This window comes from Acyrthosiphon pisum, chromosome A1 (assembly GCF_005508785.2).
Source record: "Acyrthosiphon pisum isolate AL4f chromosome A1, pea_aphid_22Mar2018_4r6ur, whole genome shotgun sequence".
Classification (NCBI taxonomy): domain Eukaryota; kingdom Metazoa; phylum Arthropoda; class Insecta; order Hemiptera; family Aphididae; genus Acyrthosiphon; species Acyrthosiphon pisum.
Window position 1 is genome coordinate 119,806,337 of NC_042494.1, and position 20,649 is coordinate 119,826,985.

Below are 20,649 nucleotides of genomic sequence, written 5' to 3' on the forward strand. Positions count from 1 at the left end.
CAGTGAGTTACAGCGAGCGGAAGAGTACACGAACTATACTTGATAGATACATTCATAGAGTAGATACTTAATTTGTATAATTAGGAGTTAGGACTAACCTTAAAATATTTTATTTTCTCTTTATGATTAAGATTTTACCATAATTATCTACCAGGCTACCTATACGTCAAAATAGCTTAATAGTTTATACCCACGAATTATTTTACCAATACCATTGGGCATTGATTTTACAATATACCAACTAATCGTTTAAACCAGGACGCACTAGAAAATTTATTTAGCATTATGCGATAACAAATTGGCTACAATAATAGAACCTATTATGGCGGCCAGCGGGATCGATATTATAACGTAATTTAGAAGTACTTATATATTTTCAATAGGTAAGCATTTTTAAAGTGATGAATATTGTGAAAATATTATTGAAAGAGTGATATAATACCAAAGCTGGGCAGTAACTAGTTAAAAAGTTAAAAGTTAAGTTAAAAGTTATCAAAAAAAGTAACTTTTAACTTAACTAGTTAAAAAAAAATAGAATGTAGAAAATAACTTAATTAGACAGTACCAACTAAATTATTTATTTTTATAAATAATTGTAACTTAACTTAGTTATTTTATTAAAATGAAAGTTATTTGTAAAAAGTTATTTACGAAATTTCCTATTATGATTTATGTAATTTATGAACTGTATATTATTTGCATTGATATTTAAGAGAACCGCGACGGAGGTATATCTACCGACGATTGTAGGTATGTATATCATAGTACATATTATTATAGTATATAGTATATAGTATATAGTATATACTAATGATTAATATTCTATTTAGACATATTGTAATTATTAAATGGTAGTATTATACTATTATAGTGAATAGTGATTTTTATTATTTATTTATTACTTATTTGGAATATAACTAGGAAGTTTATATTTTCTATAAAATGACAACAGTTAAGATTTATGTTACATTGTTACTAGTGTACTGTGTACATTGATAGGTAGGTAATAACTAATAATACAATTTCCAGAACGGACCTAATTAGTAATTTCTGATACGGTGATACTACTGATACTTATGCGGTGTTTTCTACAAACTACACTCTAAATAATTATTCTCTTAATATTATATTGGGATATAAAGAAAATAATATATAAGAATTAATTGTTGTCAACTTTTTAAGTCTCTATATTATATAATATATTAATATCAGCTTATGTAGTAGTGTGTCAACTGGTGTGAGTGTGTAACTACGAGGGTTCCAAGTTCCAACAGTAAATTTAGTCATTCGTCAATGTAATCCTTTGAGCATTAATGTGTTATAGTACCGAGTGCCGATACTGAAATAAAATATAAAGACTATAGTATAGTCTGTGCATTTGTTATTAATTTGTTTTACTTTATACCAAAACTAGTTGTTTTCCTCCGATGAGATAAAAAAACGTTAATGAGTAAGTTAAAGGTATTTAAAAAATAAAAGTAACATAAGGTTTAACTTAACTTAGTTATTATTTTCATGAAAATTTGTAACTTAACTTAGTTACTCGAATTCAGTAACGTTATAAAACTAACTTTAACTAGTTGAAAAAATTGGTTAACTTGCCCAGCTTTGATAATACAATAAATAAATATTATTAATAGAGTTAATTGATGATCATAGAGAAAAATTTAAATTAAAAAAATCAAATACTAATTATTCATAATTTAACACAGGACTTATAAGGCACAAAAATGTTTAATTGATAATATTTTAAATATTTTGAAAACAATTTTGACAACGTGAAACATAAAAAAAAAAAATCGCGTACAAAATAAAAATTGATGGGAAAATAAAAGCATGTGTTGAAATTAATGCCGATTGTTTTAAGTTAGGTTAGGTTAAAACAACTTTTAATTTTTAAAATATTTAAAAAAAAAAACTTTATGCAACGTTATACATAAAAAAAGCAAGTAAGTGGATGTCACTCTACTGTACAGTAGATTACAAGTGGATCATTGTATAATGGTTGTATTAGACTTGAATTCAATGATATAATATCATTGTATAAGAAAAACGATTCTGAGCGGAGACGATTTGTCAGTCTAGATATTTTATATTTTGTTATTATTTATTTTATCATGTAAGTTGAATTAATATTAAAATATTATAATTTTTTATTCGTTTCTATGGTGATAAACAAAGCGTTAGAAATTAAAATCCCATTTTTAGGTGGTTTTTCCCGTGGCATTAAATAACTATTGAAAATATCGAAAAATGACCTCTCTAAAGTACCATCTTGATCCAATTTGCTAAAAGATAAGGTATTATATGTTGAAATTGAAACACTCCTTCTGGAAGAAATTTTGTATACAGGATATAAAAATAAAAAAAATTAAAATATAAATAAAAAAATAAATGAATAAACACCATTGTAAAAACAATAGCTTCCTTGCTCCGCTCAGAATCTAAAATTAGCAACAATTTTAAGTCACATTTATTTCGAGTCATCCGGTCATAACCGGTAACCGAATGGAAAGACATATCAGGTGGAATACCGCAATAGGTAGGGTTTTAGGATCTATTCTGTATACCTACTGGTGCTTCTCTATATGGATGATAAACCAAACGACGACAACACAAAGTTAGCTATGTTCAGTAGGTACGAGACGAGCTATTGTGACAAAAGGAGCAAAGATTGTATTCTAACCACCCACCCACCCACCCAATATTTTATGAAAAAAAAAATGCATTAAATTAAATTATGTTTATTATTTATTTAACATTTATATATAGGTACATTGACAGTACATTCTTAAAACGTATTTGAAGTTAATAACATACATAGCTTCAATTATAGGAATTGATAAAATAAACATATGATATACATTTTAAGAATCTATGGTTATTCGTTTTTGAATTACAACAAAATAAGAAAATCGTTACATGTGAAGTCGAGTAAATATCCAAATGTTGTAAACATTTTAACTTCAAACGCTCATAAAAATTTAATTTGACTTTCTTATAGAAATCTTTTTATTGATAAAGGTAGATACTCTTATAAAAAATCTTGGATTAAATTTGAAAATCTTAGACTTAAAAAGAAAAATTTTTAGGAATTATTATCTCAAAATAATTTACACAATGAGTTTTACGCTTTTTGTCAAAATCCGAACTTTAAATACTTATGGAAAAAAATTGTAACTGGATTTTTAATATTTTACAAATTTCACTGTAAAAATAAACATTGAGCCTTATATTAAATTTTCAAGTTTTTTTACCCAACAAATAAAATTTTATTGACATTCGTAGAAAAAAAAAACTAAAATAAATTGGAAACTGAAAATGTCTGTAAACAGTTCAAAACAAATTAGTATGTTTTGAAAATTGTATTGTGCATATAAAATGCTAATGTAAACAACCAGTAAAAATTGCATGTATCTACGGTCATTTCTTGTAGAGTTATACCAAAAACCAAAATCGATTTTGTTGAAAACCATCTTTGCGTAAAAACTCCCATTTTTCTTAATTTTTCTTTTCTTTTTCAAACACTATTAGAATTTTTTAGAATTTAGACCCCCAAAGTATTCATTTTCCTATCAGAAAATATACTTTTGAAGAAAATCTAAGCATTTTTACTGTCCTAAAAGGTGATAACAGTTTTAAAATTAAAAAAAAAACCAATATCAATATAAATTCATCGCTCCACACAGAATCTAAAATGAGAATTTTTGCACAAAGCCAATTTTCATCAAAATCGATTTATAATGAAATAATAACCGTATACTTAGGTACATGAAATTGTCTTACCGAATATTGGCAAAATATTTTGATTTATTTTGAACTATTGATAGCTGTATAAGCAATTGTTTTTTTAATTGCTGTCAGTAAAAAATGTTTGATAGGGCAATAAACTTGAAAATGTAATAGGGACAGTTCAAAAAGTTGTTATAATATAGTGAAATTAAAAAAAAGTCCTCAATAATTATTAATTTTAGTTAGAATTTTGATGAAATTCATCAGTCTCGAAAATTTGCAATATACTTTTCAGCTAGAAACGAATAAAACATTTTCAAATATAAGTGATGAAAAGAAAATGACGAAAAATTGCAAATTATATTGTAGTTAAAAATTTAAAATGTATAAAATTATAAATTTTTTAGTTAATGATTGAAAAATTAAAACATAGTTTTTCATAAATAGTTGATATTGTAACCCAAATCTCTAAAAATATATTCACACAGTTATTTTTATAGACATTTTAAGTTCAAATTAAAATAAAATTAGATATGTATCTAAACAAAAAATAACGTTTTTAGTTATTTTTTTGTAATTTAAAAATATTATTCGTGGGTAGGTACATAAAACTTTTAAAGTACAACAAATTAAATGTTTTCGACAAAGTACATTTAACATACCTACTGTTAGTACCTATAAATTACTTTAATAGCAATATTATAAAATATACTTATAGTAATATAGGCTTATAGATTATAGTAATTATAGTTTTGGTGCACAATGATTTTATATCATTGAATTAACATTTAACACATTTATTACAATGACCGGCCATTTGACACCTAATGAACAGGAAAGCGGTACCCATTTGCCAACCTTTTTTTACATTAGTACTTCATTAATTCTATAATATATTGTGCACAGTATATTATATGCTAAATATAAATACCCATTACCCAATACCCACCCAACCACCCAAATTTTAGACCCCTTTCGCCACGCCACTGGCTATGTTTGCCAACGACAAGGCAATTTTTTCGACACGTAAGAGTCAGCTCACTGCAACTGATAACTTAAAGAAATCAATTGACAACATTTTTGCCTGGACAAAACGTTCGAAAATTAAGACCAATGATGATAAATCGGTACACAATAACTATACGTTACGCAAAACCGATAACATCCAAATAATACTGAATCAATTACCAATCCCGCAAAAAGGTTCAGCTAAATATCCTGGAACTAAATAATTATCTTGGAACCTTGACTCCCGTAGTCCCGTCTAAACAATAACATCACGTCCGTCAAAAAAATTCAGATTAAAAAAAAAATGCTAAAACTTTATTGGTTAGTACTATATAGCCGTGCTTGACATTATTTTGTATACATGAGACGATAAGATAATAAGCTGAAATATTAATATTGTTATCATCTGTACGACACGGTCACGTGGATCAGCTACTGTGAATTTGTAATGCGAATTTTTTAAACGAAATCGAAATGTCTGGGTTCGTGGAACGACTGGCACGGACGTTTAATTGTTTTGAATTATAAATAACAGTATAACACATTATAAAAAAAGATAAATTATTGTGAAATAAGCCATAAGGAATAACGTTCACTGACCTGTGGTAAATATTATCTACTGAAAACAGTTAATTAATTTTTTTCTTAATTATGCTACATACCTATTTATAATAAATTAGGTAATTAATGGATGTCAAGTACTGTTTGTTTTATTTCGTAATATTTTTGAGTGGATGACGAACTTTAATGATTTCTATACAGGCAGTTTTAAATGTATCTATTTTTTTTTTGAAGATAATTAAAAGAGCACACAACTCACATTTTTTAAATACAAGGTTCATTTTTCTGATATCTATATACTTAAGATACATATACTATTAAATTAATTGTTTTTAAACACTTTTCGAGCAACCGAGTACCGACCAACTGACTACCTGCAAATTCCAAAAAATTCAATGAAACAGTCGAACAATGTCAACCTTCATTCGAATTTTAAAAGTAATTCAACTTTTGATCCCTTCCCATTCATTCATATATTCGTATATCTTCAGACGCGCCTAAAAACAAATTAATAAGTTAATACAACTAAGACGTAAGTACGTTTGCGTATTTTAAGTTATTATTATGATTAATTTAAGAATCCTTAATCCTTATAAGAATTAATAAGAGTTTATCGGTAGGTCTGATAACTTACTCTAGGCACACAAAAATATTAGATTTAGATCCAAAACTCAAAAATAAAAATTTAGGTTTTAATGCTTATTGTACGGCTATAATACAGATAATGGGTCTTTTTAAGCGCTCCTGATGGACAACACACTAAACTGATTAACTAAATGCCGTCAAATTATGACTCACTTTTCGATGCCGCGACACTTAAAAGAACCAATAAAGATATTAATCCAACTGTTTAATAAACTCTTTCTACCGACCGTTTGAGCACCCGGAAATATCAAGTATTGATCATAGTCATGGATGTCTATAAATATATATGTATAATATGTCTACTGTATTGATATATTATAATCATATCGACCTTAAATTCTTATCAGTTCACCGGCGTAATATAATATTATTACTCTATGCATCAGAATAATAACCATAAATAATAACACAGATAATAAATTAAAAAATTCAAATCTGTATACAAAAACAAGCTGAAAAACCATAATGTAAATGGTTTTTCATGATATATATCATTATATCTTATTATATTATTATATATATTATATAATTATATATTATTATAATATTCCTAAACGCATAGTTCCTTTTCTCTCACTCTATCTCGTCCCCTTGAACTATATGCAAGGTGGTGTGGTAGACGCTGTCCATTAGTTTATAGCAGAGCAGAGCTAAAACAAAATGTTTTAAACATCTAAATTAATCAAACATGGTTTTGTTTAAAACGTTTAAAACAAATGATTTAAACAACATAAAAAAAACAGTTGTTTAAAACAGAATAACATAATTTATAACTTATAATTTATAAGTTCATACTGGCAACTCCTATCTATTATTTTTTTTTGTTTCATAAACAAATTTGAAATTTATAACATTTATATTTTATAATTATAATTTCTGATTTCACTTATTCAAATTACTAACAGTACCTATACTTCTTACTTGTATCATATTTCATATTCGGAAATATTGTGGCGCAAACCCGCCAAAATATTAAAATTATATTATTCTTTATCACGATGTAGATAACATATCAGTATTTTGTTATCAATTATTATTTACTATCAAAAACGATTTTTAAGTCTAAAGCACAAACTAAGATATACCTAAGCCCTTAGGTATATCTTAGTTCGTGGTCTAAAGCTAAAAAAATTAAGATATTAAATAAATAATTTTTTTTTTAAAATAAATTACATATTTTGTTTTAAACTCGATTAAATCATGTTTTAAACAGTTGAAAAAATCATTTAAACAAAACATGTTTTAAACGATTAAAACAGTTTTTTTGATTTTTTTAAAAAAATCATGTTTTTAATCAACTCTGGTTTATAGTTCTATGCGTCTGAGATCGTCTTATCACTTCTTATCACGACTCAACCTTCGGTTCTGTTGAACTTGAAGCAAATACTATTTACGACAATATTATACAGTACACTGGCATATAAAACTGGCAAACTATTTCTTATCAAAATATAATTAAAATATTGATAGCCCCCCGACATTGTTTAACAATTTCCTCAAGGTGGATATAGTGGTTAAAGTGTTTACACCTCTATATTATAACAGGGTATGCATCAAGTTGGTGCACGGAAACGTTTCCATGTTTTTCGGAGGTTCAGACTTCAGCTGATCATAGGGAAACAAAACCCCAATCAGCTGATCGAATTTCACTTCTATATTGTTCTATGATATCCACCTTGAGTTTCCTACTTTCCTATTTTACTCCTTACGATTAACATGAACAGTTTGGCAAAGTATAGGCAAATTATATACAATTTTGGAGAGCAATGATAACAATATATTATTTTGATCGCCACTATATTTTAGTCAAGGTGATTTTAGCACGGACCGTCCAGTAATCTGTATAATCGTATATAGTATCATACTATCATGACAAAACAGATAGGAATCAGGTATGTCAGCCACAATACGAGGCGTAGTCTGGTTAGCGCATCCCAACCTTCCCAACCATAGTCGTAGTTCTACTCATTTCATTGGCCGTTAAATTACACGGTCAACATACAGCGGCGAACCACAGAATGGATGGTGAATGACTAAGGGAGGAGGAGGGGATGTGAAGCAGTTAACGAACACTATGCGTATCAAAAAGTTGTAGACATACCTATTCATTTTTCATGTATTTAGTATATTTTGCTTGAAGCACGGAATAATCTTTTCTCTGGTTGAAAACTGAACGAATTTCTGCCCATTGTTATGGTGTACGAATTCTACAGCATAATATTAATTATTAATAGTACTGTAGACGATTTTTATAGATAATAATATAATATAAACTTTTTATTCCGTATTTCTATGTCTACCGATCGATACAATAACAGACTCGTGACTATAAAGTACCTATAAATCTCGAAATCGAAATCTGATCACGATGGGCTGTCGTTCGTCCACAGTTTACTACACCGCAACGGCGCAACTCAACTACAAGTTATATTGTTATAATTAACCAGACATTTGTTCAGCGTAAGTACCTATGCATTAATGATTAGGTATAGTTGTTAGTGTTGTGTTTTGGTGGCGGATATTATTGTACCTACAATATTATTATTTGTTAGTTTTTCACGCATTAAATATCCCGACGGATGTGAATACTTACCTAGGTACCTATATTATTCGTCCTGGTCAGGATATCGACATATTGTGGCTATTGTATTGACTTTCGTTCGGCCTCCGCCGAGATAGAATAAATAATAATTCCCATGGTACCTATTATGGTAAAGTACGTTAATTTATCATGAATAATGATATTAATTCTTAATCCCGATTCCGCCGTTATTTCGAAATATTATAATATCCTCCCACTCTAATACTCCTAAGCACGCTTATTTACCTTTCTTATCCTTAGACATATTATTATTATTATTATTGTCTTGTAATGTCTACTAAGCTTATCTCATGGATGTGGGGGGGGGGGGGTCTGTTGGCACTTGGCATACAGTTGATCAAATATTCGAGTACCTATCAACCTATTGTTCGATTTGAAATAATAATTACTAGAAGTGACTAGATATGACTATATATCAAAATAAATGTATTTAGGCATATTAATAATTAATGATTATAATATGAATTACGAAACCGGAAATAGTTATAAATGTGGGTTGTCACTAATTAACAATGATGATAATTTAAATTTAAATCAGCCTGGCACTGATATTTATAATAACAACTTTTATAAATCAAGATAGGAAAATTATTAATTTCATATAAATTGGTGTCAACGAGGCATGAGCCGGATGGTGAACATCGGATCTGTGTTTTGTATAGTGTACCGTTGTCATTGCATCAGTATAGTGTAGGCATCAGGAGTGTGTTGGTGAGTGTAGGTACTAGATTACTAGAGTATACAACAAATACCTAGTGTATACCTATAACAATACTTATAAAGAAATACATAATATTATACCCGAATGGAAATTTAATTCTTTAAATACACGGTATATTGCAGGGCTCCCTAATTAATTTCTATGGATGTCCGCATTGAAACATATCAAATTTTCCTCGGTCCCAAATAGTTTTAATGACTTACATAATATGTTAATAAATAGGTACACATTTTATTTTTTTTAATTTATATTTATATTAGTTGATTTATTTATTATACTAATATTATTACCTACGACAGAAAAATTATTCTAAAAAAAGTGGGTAAATGGATGTCACTCTGCTATACAGTAGGTGCACAAAAGTGAGTAAAAAATAACCACCATTGTAAAACCACTAGCTTCCTCACTCCTCTCAGAATCTAAAAGACAATTATACAAGAAAATATTTCATTTTTAGTTTGAAAAATATATATATATAAAAATAAAAATATAAAATATATACTAAACTACTAATAGTTTTATATTTGTATTATAAAAATTTAAAAACTACTCAGGGTCCGTAAAAAAAGTGTTTGTGGTCCGTATTCTATTTGTGACCTATATAAAAGTGATACTTAAAAGTTATTTTATTTTTGCAGCCCAACATTTTTCTTAATTTTTATATTCTGAGCAAATACAAATACTTTTACTGCAATGATGTGTTGTTTTTTTTTTGTAACTATTTTTGGGTACTAAAAATCATTAAGACGTTCAGCAATCAGCTCCTTTATAGATAAGAATTCTTTCATGTAGCAGATACTTAAGAAAGTTAATTATTCAAAATTATTAATAGTTATATCAACACCAATAATTTGAGTTAAACGTTAAAATATGTCAGTTACTAGATTTTAACCTAATTGGTTTGAGTTATTTAGTAATTTTTAATTTTTAGAAGTGTTTAAATTTAAAATCTGATAATTTAATTATACTCGTTTTAAAATCCCAGCTGTAATATATTAACAAATAATTTTTATAATTTTATGCAATGTTAGGTACAAATCTTTAACAAAAAAAAGTTTGTTTTAAGTTGATATTTGTAATATAAGTAAAATATATAGTTTGTTAAAGTAGCATTGGTTGATTAAGTATTTATTTTAGTAGAACAATATCTAGTTTTTGAGTGGAGTGAGAATAAAATAATTATTGAGTTATTTATTTCCATAAAATGGAAACTGGTTTCTCAAATGTAAGTCTCAATTCCTTATTTGCACATAAAAGGCTGATTCTGGGTTGCATAAAAAATTTCTTAAACTTAATGATCCAATCGTGGATCACTAAATCTTGTTTAAGGCCCATGAGCTCACTATTGATTCATTAAATGTTTTGTGCAATCCAGCATGAAACCCGGCCTCTGTTAGACTATTGTATATTAATAATTATAGATGTATATTTTGTTACTTATTTGTTTATCATTTTAATTTTTGCATGCACCTAATAAAATACTTTATATAATTATAATTGAAACAAATGTTTTTTTTATAGACTTCAAAAAATTATGGTTTTTATTGTTGGTAAGTTAAGTTGACACTATTTACAAGTATGGATGAGCCAATCGATACTGAAAATACAACTTTATTAAGAGATTTCAATGAAACTCAATCTAATCATGAGTGGTCTCCTTTTGTATGTGAGGGACCTTCACATTTGCCTACTTTCAAGGTTTCATTATATTTAAACAATCTTCGGTTTGATGGATGTGGGTGTTCAAAAAAAAAAGCTAAAATAGATGCAATAAAGAACTTCAATTTATACTCTTTAAATCATGGTACTAGTTCTAAGGCTAATCATACTGTAGAAAGTGATATACAAGTTAGGAAAAGAAAATGTACTGAAGATATGATAGAAAACTCACTATCAAAAAAACTTGCAATAGAACATCAAGTGGCTGAACATCAAACATCAGCAATATGCATCTTACATGAAATATTTCCAGGACAAACCTTGATATACGAACACGAGCAGTCCCATGGCATATTAGAAACAATTAGTGTCATTGTTTCTGGTAATAAGTACATAGGTTATGGGAAAAGTAAAAAAGAAGCAAAAGAAATTGCATGTCGTAATGCTTTAAAATCCTTGTATGATGTGCAGCCAATAGATAATAAGTTCAAAACTCAAATAGAAATGTTGCGTACTGATTATAATGATGCTAAAATTATTGATCATTTTGCTAGAATTACAGATATAGTATACCAAAAATTAGAATTTGATCAAATAAAATTTAAAGAATACTCAGTCATTGCAAGTATTATTAAAGTAAATGAATTATTGGTAAATAATTAATTGTTTAATGTGTATTAATTTACCTATTGTTTGTTTATATAGATGACCAAAGATGATTTGAGGTCAGCAGAAGTAATTTGTTTAGCTACTGGTACAAAATGTTTATCTGGTAACTATTTGAGCCTAAGTGGTGAATCTTTACATGATTGCCATGCAGAAATATTAACCCGCAGATGCCTATTGAAATTCTTTTATAAAGAACTCATGGAATCAGTGAAGGGCCTTCCTTCTATATTTATCTCAGATGATAAAAAATGTAAGTTCAAATTAGTAGAAGATATAGCATTTCACTTGTACATAAACACGGCTCCGTGTGGTGAAGCTAGAGTGTTCAGTTTCTGTGATACAGAACAACAGTCTAATCGTTTAAACCGTGGTTTATTACGATCAAAAATCGAAAATGGTGCAGGCACTGTATCTGTATTTGGTAGAGAAGTTCAGACATACGATGGTGTTGCTCAGGGTGAACGCCTTGTTACTATGTCATGTTCAGACAAACTAACACGATGGAATGTACTTGGACTTCAAGGCAATTTATTATCAAATTTTGTTGAACCCATCTATTTAGAATCAATATCGATCGGAAGTATGTTCAACATAAATCATATGAAGCGGACAATTTATGGTCGTATTGAAAACAGCATTGATAAATTACCACAAAATTATAAGTAAGTAACAATTTGCTTATGTTAAAATTTCTATTACATAACTATATTTTACTTATAGACTGCAGAAACCTCAACTTCGTGGTTACGGTATACTTCCTCGTAGATCTGTTACACTATCACCTCACTGTGTAAATTGGATTATAAATGAAGAAATTGAAATTATTAAAGGAAGTATGGGTAGAACAGTTGAAAATAAGTTGTCTAGAGTATGTAAAACCTCATTGGCCAAAGAATATATTAAACTGTGTAATGCTACAAATAATTTATCAACTCTTATTGATAATGAAACAAATATATTTTATGATTCATTGAAAAATAAAAATAAGAATTATGTAACTGCTAAAAATGAATTATTATCAACATTTAAGTCATTAAAACTTGGGACTTGGGTACATAAGCCTGAAGAACTTAAAAGTTTTGAATTAAATGTTGGTAATGCAATAAATAAAATTGATATAATAACATAATAATATGCATTGAATATTTTTACTAAGAATAATTTACTTTAGATCAATTTTTATATAAAAAATTATTAAGAGAAAAATAAAAAATCCACTCAACTTTCTTTATATTTACATTTTATAAATAGTTTCTATCAAACGGTTATTATCATTTATATTTAAGACTGAACCATTTTTAATTTATTACTGAAAATATTGATTTTCTCTTTGACTGTTCTTTAGAGTAAATATTTGATTTTTCAAAAATGTAAAACCTCACTTCTACTAATAGTATTTGATATCTCTCTCTTAATAATAATGTATGATTGTTTAATTTATTAACCTCTTTTATAACATAATATGAGGTCAGATGTGTGTACAAAAAATAAACATACAAAATGTATTGTAAATTATGTACCTATTTAAGTTACAGAATATTTAAGACAGGCTTACCACTATTAAAAGCACCTTTGTATTAAATTATTTGTATGCATATAATATTTAAATAATTTTAAAAATAAATACATATTATGTAATGCTTACAATGTGTAATAGTTAAAGAATTATTATTTTTTTTTTTCTATTAAATTATTAATTTTAAATACAATTTGTATTATGATTTTGAAGTTAAAAATTAAAATTAGTATTTCTATGCATACATTTTGAATACTTTAAAAGGTATTTTTTACATGGTTGTACTTTATATATTAACCAAGATCTAGGGAATAACAGCCTAAATTAAATATCATAAATATAGGTTCAACGTAAAAAAAAAAATTATCAAATAAGTAGTGTCAATCTTGTACAATTAATTAACAATTTATTTGATGAAGGATATTTTGATTAATAATTAGACCATTCTTACATGAAAATAATTCTTATCTAACGAATAGTGTTGACTAGTCTGATATATTTCATTTGTTATTTGCAAATGTTCAACGGCCAAACATTGTGAAAACTACTAATTACTATTATTGATTATTACTAATATTTATAATCAAGGTTATTATTTACCATTGTGAATGATGAAGATATCCAGTGGTGTAGCCATGGTAGGGGTGTGAACACCCCCCCACCATTGACATTTCTCCCCTAATAAATGTATTATTTATTTACGAAAACTAAAAAACTTGGTTTAGTTCATACTTTAAACCACCCTCATTCCACAACCCTGGCTACGCCACTAAAGATATCAATGTGCAAAACTTGGAACATAAAGGTAATCTTATTAAATAAAGAAGCAATGGGATAATTCCCTTTAAATAATTTAAAAAAAAACTATGTTTAAGTTAGTAACAAAGATATCTATATTCTTGAAGAAAATCTACAAAAGAATACAATACGAGTATGTTAATTTAAGGCGCCCAGTTCCAATGCCAAACGTTATACGGGAATAAAAATCCGGTTCTGTAGAATCAACTAAATTTAATCATTTTTACTCAACTAACATCCTACAGACTGCATTGACGTCCGTTTATCAATATTTTAATCTGAAAACTTACAATGTTAAGATATTTTTTACAAATTATACCTTACCATTATTTGAAATAAATTTAAAAATCGGTGTTCAACCTGTAGGAGGTCTTCTTTCAGATAAAAAAAAAAAAAAAAAAAAAAAACTCAAAATCTGAAAATTCTACAAGGCCCGATAATTCCTGTGAAGTAATTTTTTTCGATATAATACACCGTATTAACCCCCCCCCCCCCTAAATAGGTATTGTGCATTAGATTAATAGAGAAGTATTATAATTTATAATTAAATTAGCAGCTTAAATATAAAATATAATTTTAAAACAGCGGAAAATTCGAAAAATCGACACTGATCCCCTTAAGGTTTGTAATTAAAATATGTAATATTATACGACAATACAGGACACTGGCATATAAATACTGGGGAACTATTTCTCATCAAAATATTACCATATTGATTGCCCCCCGAGATTGTTAAAATAGTTGCCTATTTTACTCCTTATGATTAACATGGGAAATAGGTATATGCAAATTATATACAATCTCGGAGGCAATGATAACAAATTGTTCGCCACTATTTTAATATAGGGTCCTGTATTATTGTATATAGTATTTGATAGTATGCACTATGCGCCTATGCGTGATTCAGACGCAGAACGAAATAGAAATTTGGATGAAACATGAAATTTTGTATTATGGTTCTAATAGTTTACCTATATTACCTGATACTTTATAGTGGTGATTAAGACAGGTCGATATATTTTTTTTTTGTCAACGATGGTATAATGGTATATAATATAATCACAGTGGGTTTAATTTTAATAATATTTGTTCACGGCGTTATAATGTTATATATTTATGCTTTAAAAGTGTCAAATAATAGTAGGAACTCTGATAGGTATATTACCTATGCGTCAAATCTCACCTACCTATGTATCTCTTGTTGGCCGCGGTTGACGCCGACCCGAGTTCTGAGCCATCGCGCGCATCGTACCACTTCACCACGTACCGCTTGACGCGATGTTCAACGCTGGACTTGTCCATCGTCCACGATACATTGTAACCGGTACCAGAGCGTTCAACTCGAATGTCGAACGGGTGCAGGTTATCAACGACGAGACTTGAAGATTTTTCGCGCAATTCTTCAGTCGACCGGCCGGTGGATTCTACAAATATAATGATAATAACAATCGTTTTATAGAAAAACGGAAATCGCAAAATATTAAAAATTACATTTTATTATATTACTATAGGTATAGTTAAGGGACTGAAAACGAGCCGGTTCCGGAACCTATATTTTTAAATGAAAAATGTCGGGTTTTATAATGTAAAAAATACAATTAACTTTATTTTTACCCTAACGATAATTTTTTCCGGAGTGCTTTGAAATTTGATGGACTTTATTCCTTTTTATTTGGTTTTTTATTTCTAATGAAATATTAAAATTTAAATGGCTATTTACATTATTTATAATAATATATTCTTTTAATATACATACGAAATACGAACTACCTAGATAATATATCGTTGTCTAACATGACTTTCATGTTATTATATTTGTTTATACCTCAGTTCATGGGAAAATTGGGACCGCGTATTATCCGGTCAAAATAGACAAAAAAAAGTTTATTTTGGAATAATTCACATATATCTGAAAATTGGTAAAAATCAAATGAGTACCTACCTCATCAAAAATGAAATCTCAAAAGTCTTCATCAATCATACTGCGGCTCAATTTTTATTCAAGGTCAAAGGTCACAAAATTCATTTTTTTTCATTTAGGTACCTATTAAACTTTAAGTGTTTTTGTAAAATCAGCTTAGAAAAATGTCATTTTATTATTCATGAGTTATTGTGATTTAAAAAAAGATAAATATCCGTACTTTATTTACCTCTATTCCCCTATTTTACTATTTCAACGCATGAGGATGAACTTGAAAAATTCTCTGAATATTAATTAGCTTCTTATCCATTATCACTGGTACGTAATACCATTAAAGATAGTATCTTTAAGATATCTTTAATCGTGGTACGTAATGAATATATTTATCAAAGACTGAATTGAATGTTTCTTCTCGATCCCATACAATACGATGTAAAATATATTCTCCATTGATATAGGTATTATTTATTTGAACTCTGAAATCGCACTTACCCCGGTTATGCATTTACCCCACTTCATCTAACCGGTATTTATAATTATTGAAATAACAATAACTGATGAATTGTTACTCATAAGTAAAAATAGTATAGGTAGTCAATAGTCATTTTTTATAGAAAATTACTCTATTGCAAATTTTGTTTGAGTAGTTTTTACAAGAACACTTAAAGACAAAAGTTTAAGAGATAAATGAAAAGAAACTATTTATGTAACCTTTGACCCTGAACAAAAAAATTAACAGCAATAGGATGAATGGAGATTTTTGAGATTTCATTTGGGATGAGTTACCTAAGGTGTGTACCAACTACCAATTTTCAAGGCTGGGCAAGTTAATGATTTTTTTTAACTCGGTTAAGTTAAGTTAATATGCAACAAAAAGAAAAAGTAAAAAGTTAATTGATCTAAAGGTTAACTCAGTTAAATTAAAAGTTAATACACACTTTTTGTTAACTGTTTATTAAGTTAAAAAAAAGTTAATTTGTTTATACAACACTAGACTAATAGTATTTAATTTTTACTAAACCAAAACTAAATTATATACTATAGTGCTTATACTTTATACAGTATTTCCATATTAGTTAGATTCGAATGATACACATTTTTTACTTTAAACAATTCACGGTAAATATTTTTTGACATGAAAACAAAATAGACCGAAATAGTGAATTATAATAAAATTAAAAACAAAATTAACTTAATTCTTGAAATGAAAAATTAACTCATTAATTTCACGTTAATTAAAAAAGAAATTTAGTAAGTTAACAGTTAAATTAATGAAAAGCCAAAAGTAACTAGTTAAGTTAAAAAGTTAATATAAAATTAACTTATTAACTTAACTTTAAATATTTAACTCGTTAATGCCCAGCCTTGCCAATTTTCAGCTCTATGCGAATTACCTATTCCAAAGTTTAATGTTTATTTTGACCAGACTATAGTACTTCACTGTGAACCGATAGGTAATTCAAACGAGATGAGTATAACTGCCTGTGTCTGATTGGAAATAGCACTTAGTATGATTTCGAACGTGGTTCAAGCTATTTTACATAATTTCTGAATTTTTCGTCAACATTAGCCGACTAGTTTTAAATCTATAACCTATAAACATTTGGACAATAACCATAATGTCAAACCCATAAATACACAAAAAAAAAAAATGTACGATTTTTGTGAGCAAAAACGAAATTCATGGGTGAGCCACCTTATGGCGTATAGCAATTAGCAACCTATAAAGGTGCTATAAACACTCCCCAGGTATCGGAGAATATATATGTGTGCAAAATTTGATATCAATTGGTTTCGTAGTTTCTATTTTCTAAGTTTATAAAGTAAAAGCCTCCTTGAAAAATACATTCATTTTTATATACAGACTTAAATAGTCGTATATATTGAGTATACCTACAGCCTACGATGTAAATTCCACCGATTGCTACCTTTTTAAACATTTTTTCATGTAAATTCAGTATCAACCACTGCAGAAATGTAGTTAATATAATATTTCGTATGATGTATATAGTATTATTGTAATAATTAGTAAAAACACTTATATACCTACCTTTCGAGCGACTTGTTAGTATGGACTTGCTGAACATTGATTCACCGCTCATCTCGTCCCGGCACGTCACCATTATCTCGTATTCCCCGCCAGTGTTTAAATTCCACAGAATCGCTTTCCCGTCGCTGGACGTCGCTGTTGCGTTCCAGTTCGACGATGCCGAGCTCGTGTCTCTACTCCTACAACGACGCCATATTATATAAATCAACATATATTATTAAAAGCCGCGTCGTGTCTTTATCGGTACTTTGTTACGAGAATTTTTATTCCGGACAACAAAAAAGTTAAAATTAATTTTAAACACCATACACCGAATATTAAATAACGAATTGAACAAAGTTTGAGTCATATAGAGATAGTACATTTAACGGGCAACGAAGTGGACGGTTTCAGCTTGTATATTTATATAATATGCTACATAATTCAGGGGTAGCTAAACCGCGGCTTGCGTCAAAGCCCATAGACTCTTGCTGCTCGCGCGTCTCACCGTGACGCAAAACATTTTTACTCGATTTAATAATAGCCAGGTGCCCAGGTATTATATGAAGAAATAATTATTATCCCATACAAAATTTAAACTCACATTATTGTAGGCTATTGTGTATTAATGTTTCGCATTCTACATTTATAATTTGATATCTTATCTAATTTAGGTACGATAATAAATTGAGAACCTTTTAGATTCTGAGTGGAACGATGAATGTATTGATTTTACAATGATGTGTGTTTTTTTTTTTTATTTTTTTTTTTTTTTTTTTGTGTCTGTCATCACCTTTTGGGACAGTAAAAGTGCTTGCATTTTCTTCAACAGTACCTTTTCTGATAGGAAAGTGAATCTAGTTGGTACTTTGGGGGGTCAAATTTTTCCAATATTTTATAAAAGCGCCGTGAAAAACAAAAGAAAAATTAAGGAAAACGGGAATTTTTACACAAAATCTGTTTTCGAGAAAATTGATTTTGGTTTTGGTGTAACTTTAAAGCGAATGACTGTAGATACATGAAATTTTCACTGGTTGTTTATATTTCCATTTTCTATACATGATACAATTTTAAAAATATTTTGATTTGTTTTGAACTGTTTACGGACAATTCCATTTTCCAATTTAATTAGTTTTTTTTTCTATGAATGTCAATAAAACTTTATTTGTTGAGTAAAAATACTTGAAAATTTAATACAAGGCTCCTACTATATTGTTACAATGATATTTGAAAAATATTAAAAATCCTTAGCCACAGTTTTTTTTTATTTGTTGAGTTTATAATTCGTAAAAAATTTTCTTTTTAGAACTAAGATTTTAAAATGTGATACAAGATTCCTTATAGGATAATCTACCTTTATCAAAAAAAAAATGTCTATAAGAAAGTCAAATTAAATTTTTATGAGCGTTTGAAATTCATATTTTTACAACATTTGATATTTGCTCAATTTCTCATGAGACGATTTTCTTATTTTGTTGTAATTAAAAAACGAATTACTGTAGAAACTTGAAAATTTCACTGAATGTTTATATTAGCATTTTATATATACGATAAAATTTTGAAAATAATTTGACTCTTTTTGAGCTGTTTACGTACATTGTAAGTTTTCAATTTTTTATCTATTGGGCCAAAAAGTGTAAAAAATTAATACAAAGCTCCTGATACATTGTTACAATAGCAGTTGAAAAATATTAAAAATACATAGGCACAATTTTTTTTTTATAAGCATTTGAAGTTAAAATGTTGACAAAATTTATCAAATTTAAAATTGAATAATTATTTTGTAGTTAAACATTTATAAAATGTTCAACTTTTATATCTAAGGATTGAAAATTTAAAATAAGATTCCACGTAAATATTTAATTATGTTGCCAAAAATTCTAAGAAATACATAAGCACAGTTTATTTTTATAGTCATTTTAATTTCCAATTTAGACGAAATTACATATTAAAAAACCTGGAATAACTATTTTAGTTATTTTGTTGTGATTGTAATGATTGTATAATATTATTTGTGGGTACTTGAAACTTATAAAGTATACTATTATATATCTATGATAGTACCACGGTTTGTTGTTGATGTATAACGCGTTACCTGATTGATATTGTCATATGATTAATTTGGAATTTATTATTAATACCTATTATAGGTCAATTTTTTTTTAATACTATAGATAAGTATACTTATAATAGGTATGTCTAATACCTAGACTGACAAACCGTCTCCACTCAGAATCGTTTTTCTTATCCAGTGATATTATATCATTGAATTCAAATTTAATACTATCCATTATACAGTGACCCACTTGTAACCTACTGTACAGCAGAGCGACATACACTTACCCACCTTTTTTTTTTCTGATCTTGGCTCTTACATTTATTATTTTTTCATTATACTGTGCAGCTCGCAACTATCTTATTGCTGCCCCCCGGCTATATATAAATATATTATATAATAAGTTTTGATATATGCTTATGATTTATGAACATCAATTAATAAGTATATTATATATTGTCAAAAAAAAAAAATGTTCTATCCAGTGGCGCCGAACCAACTGTTTAGGGGGGGCGGCCGCCCCCCTATTATATGATGGTGGGTGGGTGGGTGTGTAGGTGGGTGGTCAGGACACGGTGTGGTACACTGGTGATATTTTATTTTGTTAAGTATAAAAGGGTATGGGGTTAGTTAGTAATAGTTACTAGTTATGTAGGTCCTTTTCACAAACGCGTGTTTGCCGATTTACAGTAACTTATTATTTAACTCGATTTAAGTTACTTAAATATATCA

General features: G+C 28.1%; 2 protein-coding genes across 5 annotated transcripts in view; one reads left to right on the top strand and one right to left on the bottom strand.

Annotated features, from left to right (window-relative positions):
* LOC100573884 overlaps nt 1–18,088 on the bottom strand; it is a 20,837-nt gene extending 2,749 nt beyond the window's left edge. The window contains exons 1-3 of one of the 2 annotated variants that reach the window (XM_029488161.1): nt 17,883–18,088; nt 15,099–15,335; nt 6,504–6,596 (exon numbers count right to left, since the gene is read on the bottom strand). In XM_029488161.1, coding sequence (XP_029344021.1) covers nt 6,520–6,596; nt 15,099–15,335; nt 17,883–17,955 — 387 coding nt within the window. In that variant the 5' untranslated portion in view covers nt 17,956–18,088 and the 3' untranslated portion in view covers nt 6,504–6,519. Of the gene's footprint in view, nt 1–6,503; nt 6,597–15,098; nt 15,336–17,882 lie in introns of those variants that run through there. The other variant, XM_029488160.1, reaches the window with a different exon arrangement.
* Nucleotides 5,624–13,355, top strand: LOC100166914 (double-stranded RNA-specific editase Adar). 3 transcript variants are annotated; one of them, XM_029488159.1, is made up of 5 exons: nt 5,624–5,833; nt 8,265–8,406; nt 10,791–11,564; nt 11,634–12,259; nt 12,318–13,355. In XM_029488159.1, the coding sequence occupies exons 3-5, from the start codon at nt 10,848–10,850 to the stop codon at nt 12,724–12,726; spliced, it is 1,752 nt and encodes a 583-aa protein (XP_029344019.1). In that variant the 5' UTR covers nt 5,624–5,833; nt 8,265–8,406; nt 10,791–10,847; the 3' UTR covers nt 12,727–13,355. The 3 variants fall into 3 exon arrangements, with proteins under 3 accessions (XP_029344019.1, XP_029344018.1, XP_001948877.2); XM_029488158.1 differs by lacking the exon at nt 5,624–5,833 and adding an exon at nt 7,887–8,144; XM_001948842.5 differs by lacking the exon at nt 5,624–5,833 and having other exon boundaries at nt 8,049–8,406.
* Nucleotides 18,089–20,649: the final 2,561 nt, after the last annotated feature.

What these genes read in the sequence shown, in the direction of transcription:
- LOC100166914 (XM_029488159.1), top strand. Translation starts at nt 10,848, where the DNA reads ATGGATGAGCCAATCGATACTGAAAATACAACTTTATTAAGAGATTTC. An exon ending in TCATTGCAAGTATTATTAAA is followed by an intron (nt 11,565 to 11,633) that starts GTAAATGAATTA and finishes TTGTTTATATAG; the next exon opens with ATGACCAAAGATGATTTGAG. An exon ending in AAATTACCACAAAATTATAA is followed by an intron (nt 12,260 to 12,317) that starts GTAAGTAACAAT and finishes TTTTACTTATAG; the next exon opens with ACTGCAGAAACCTCAACTTC.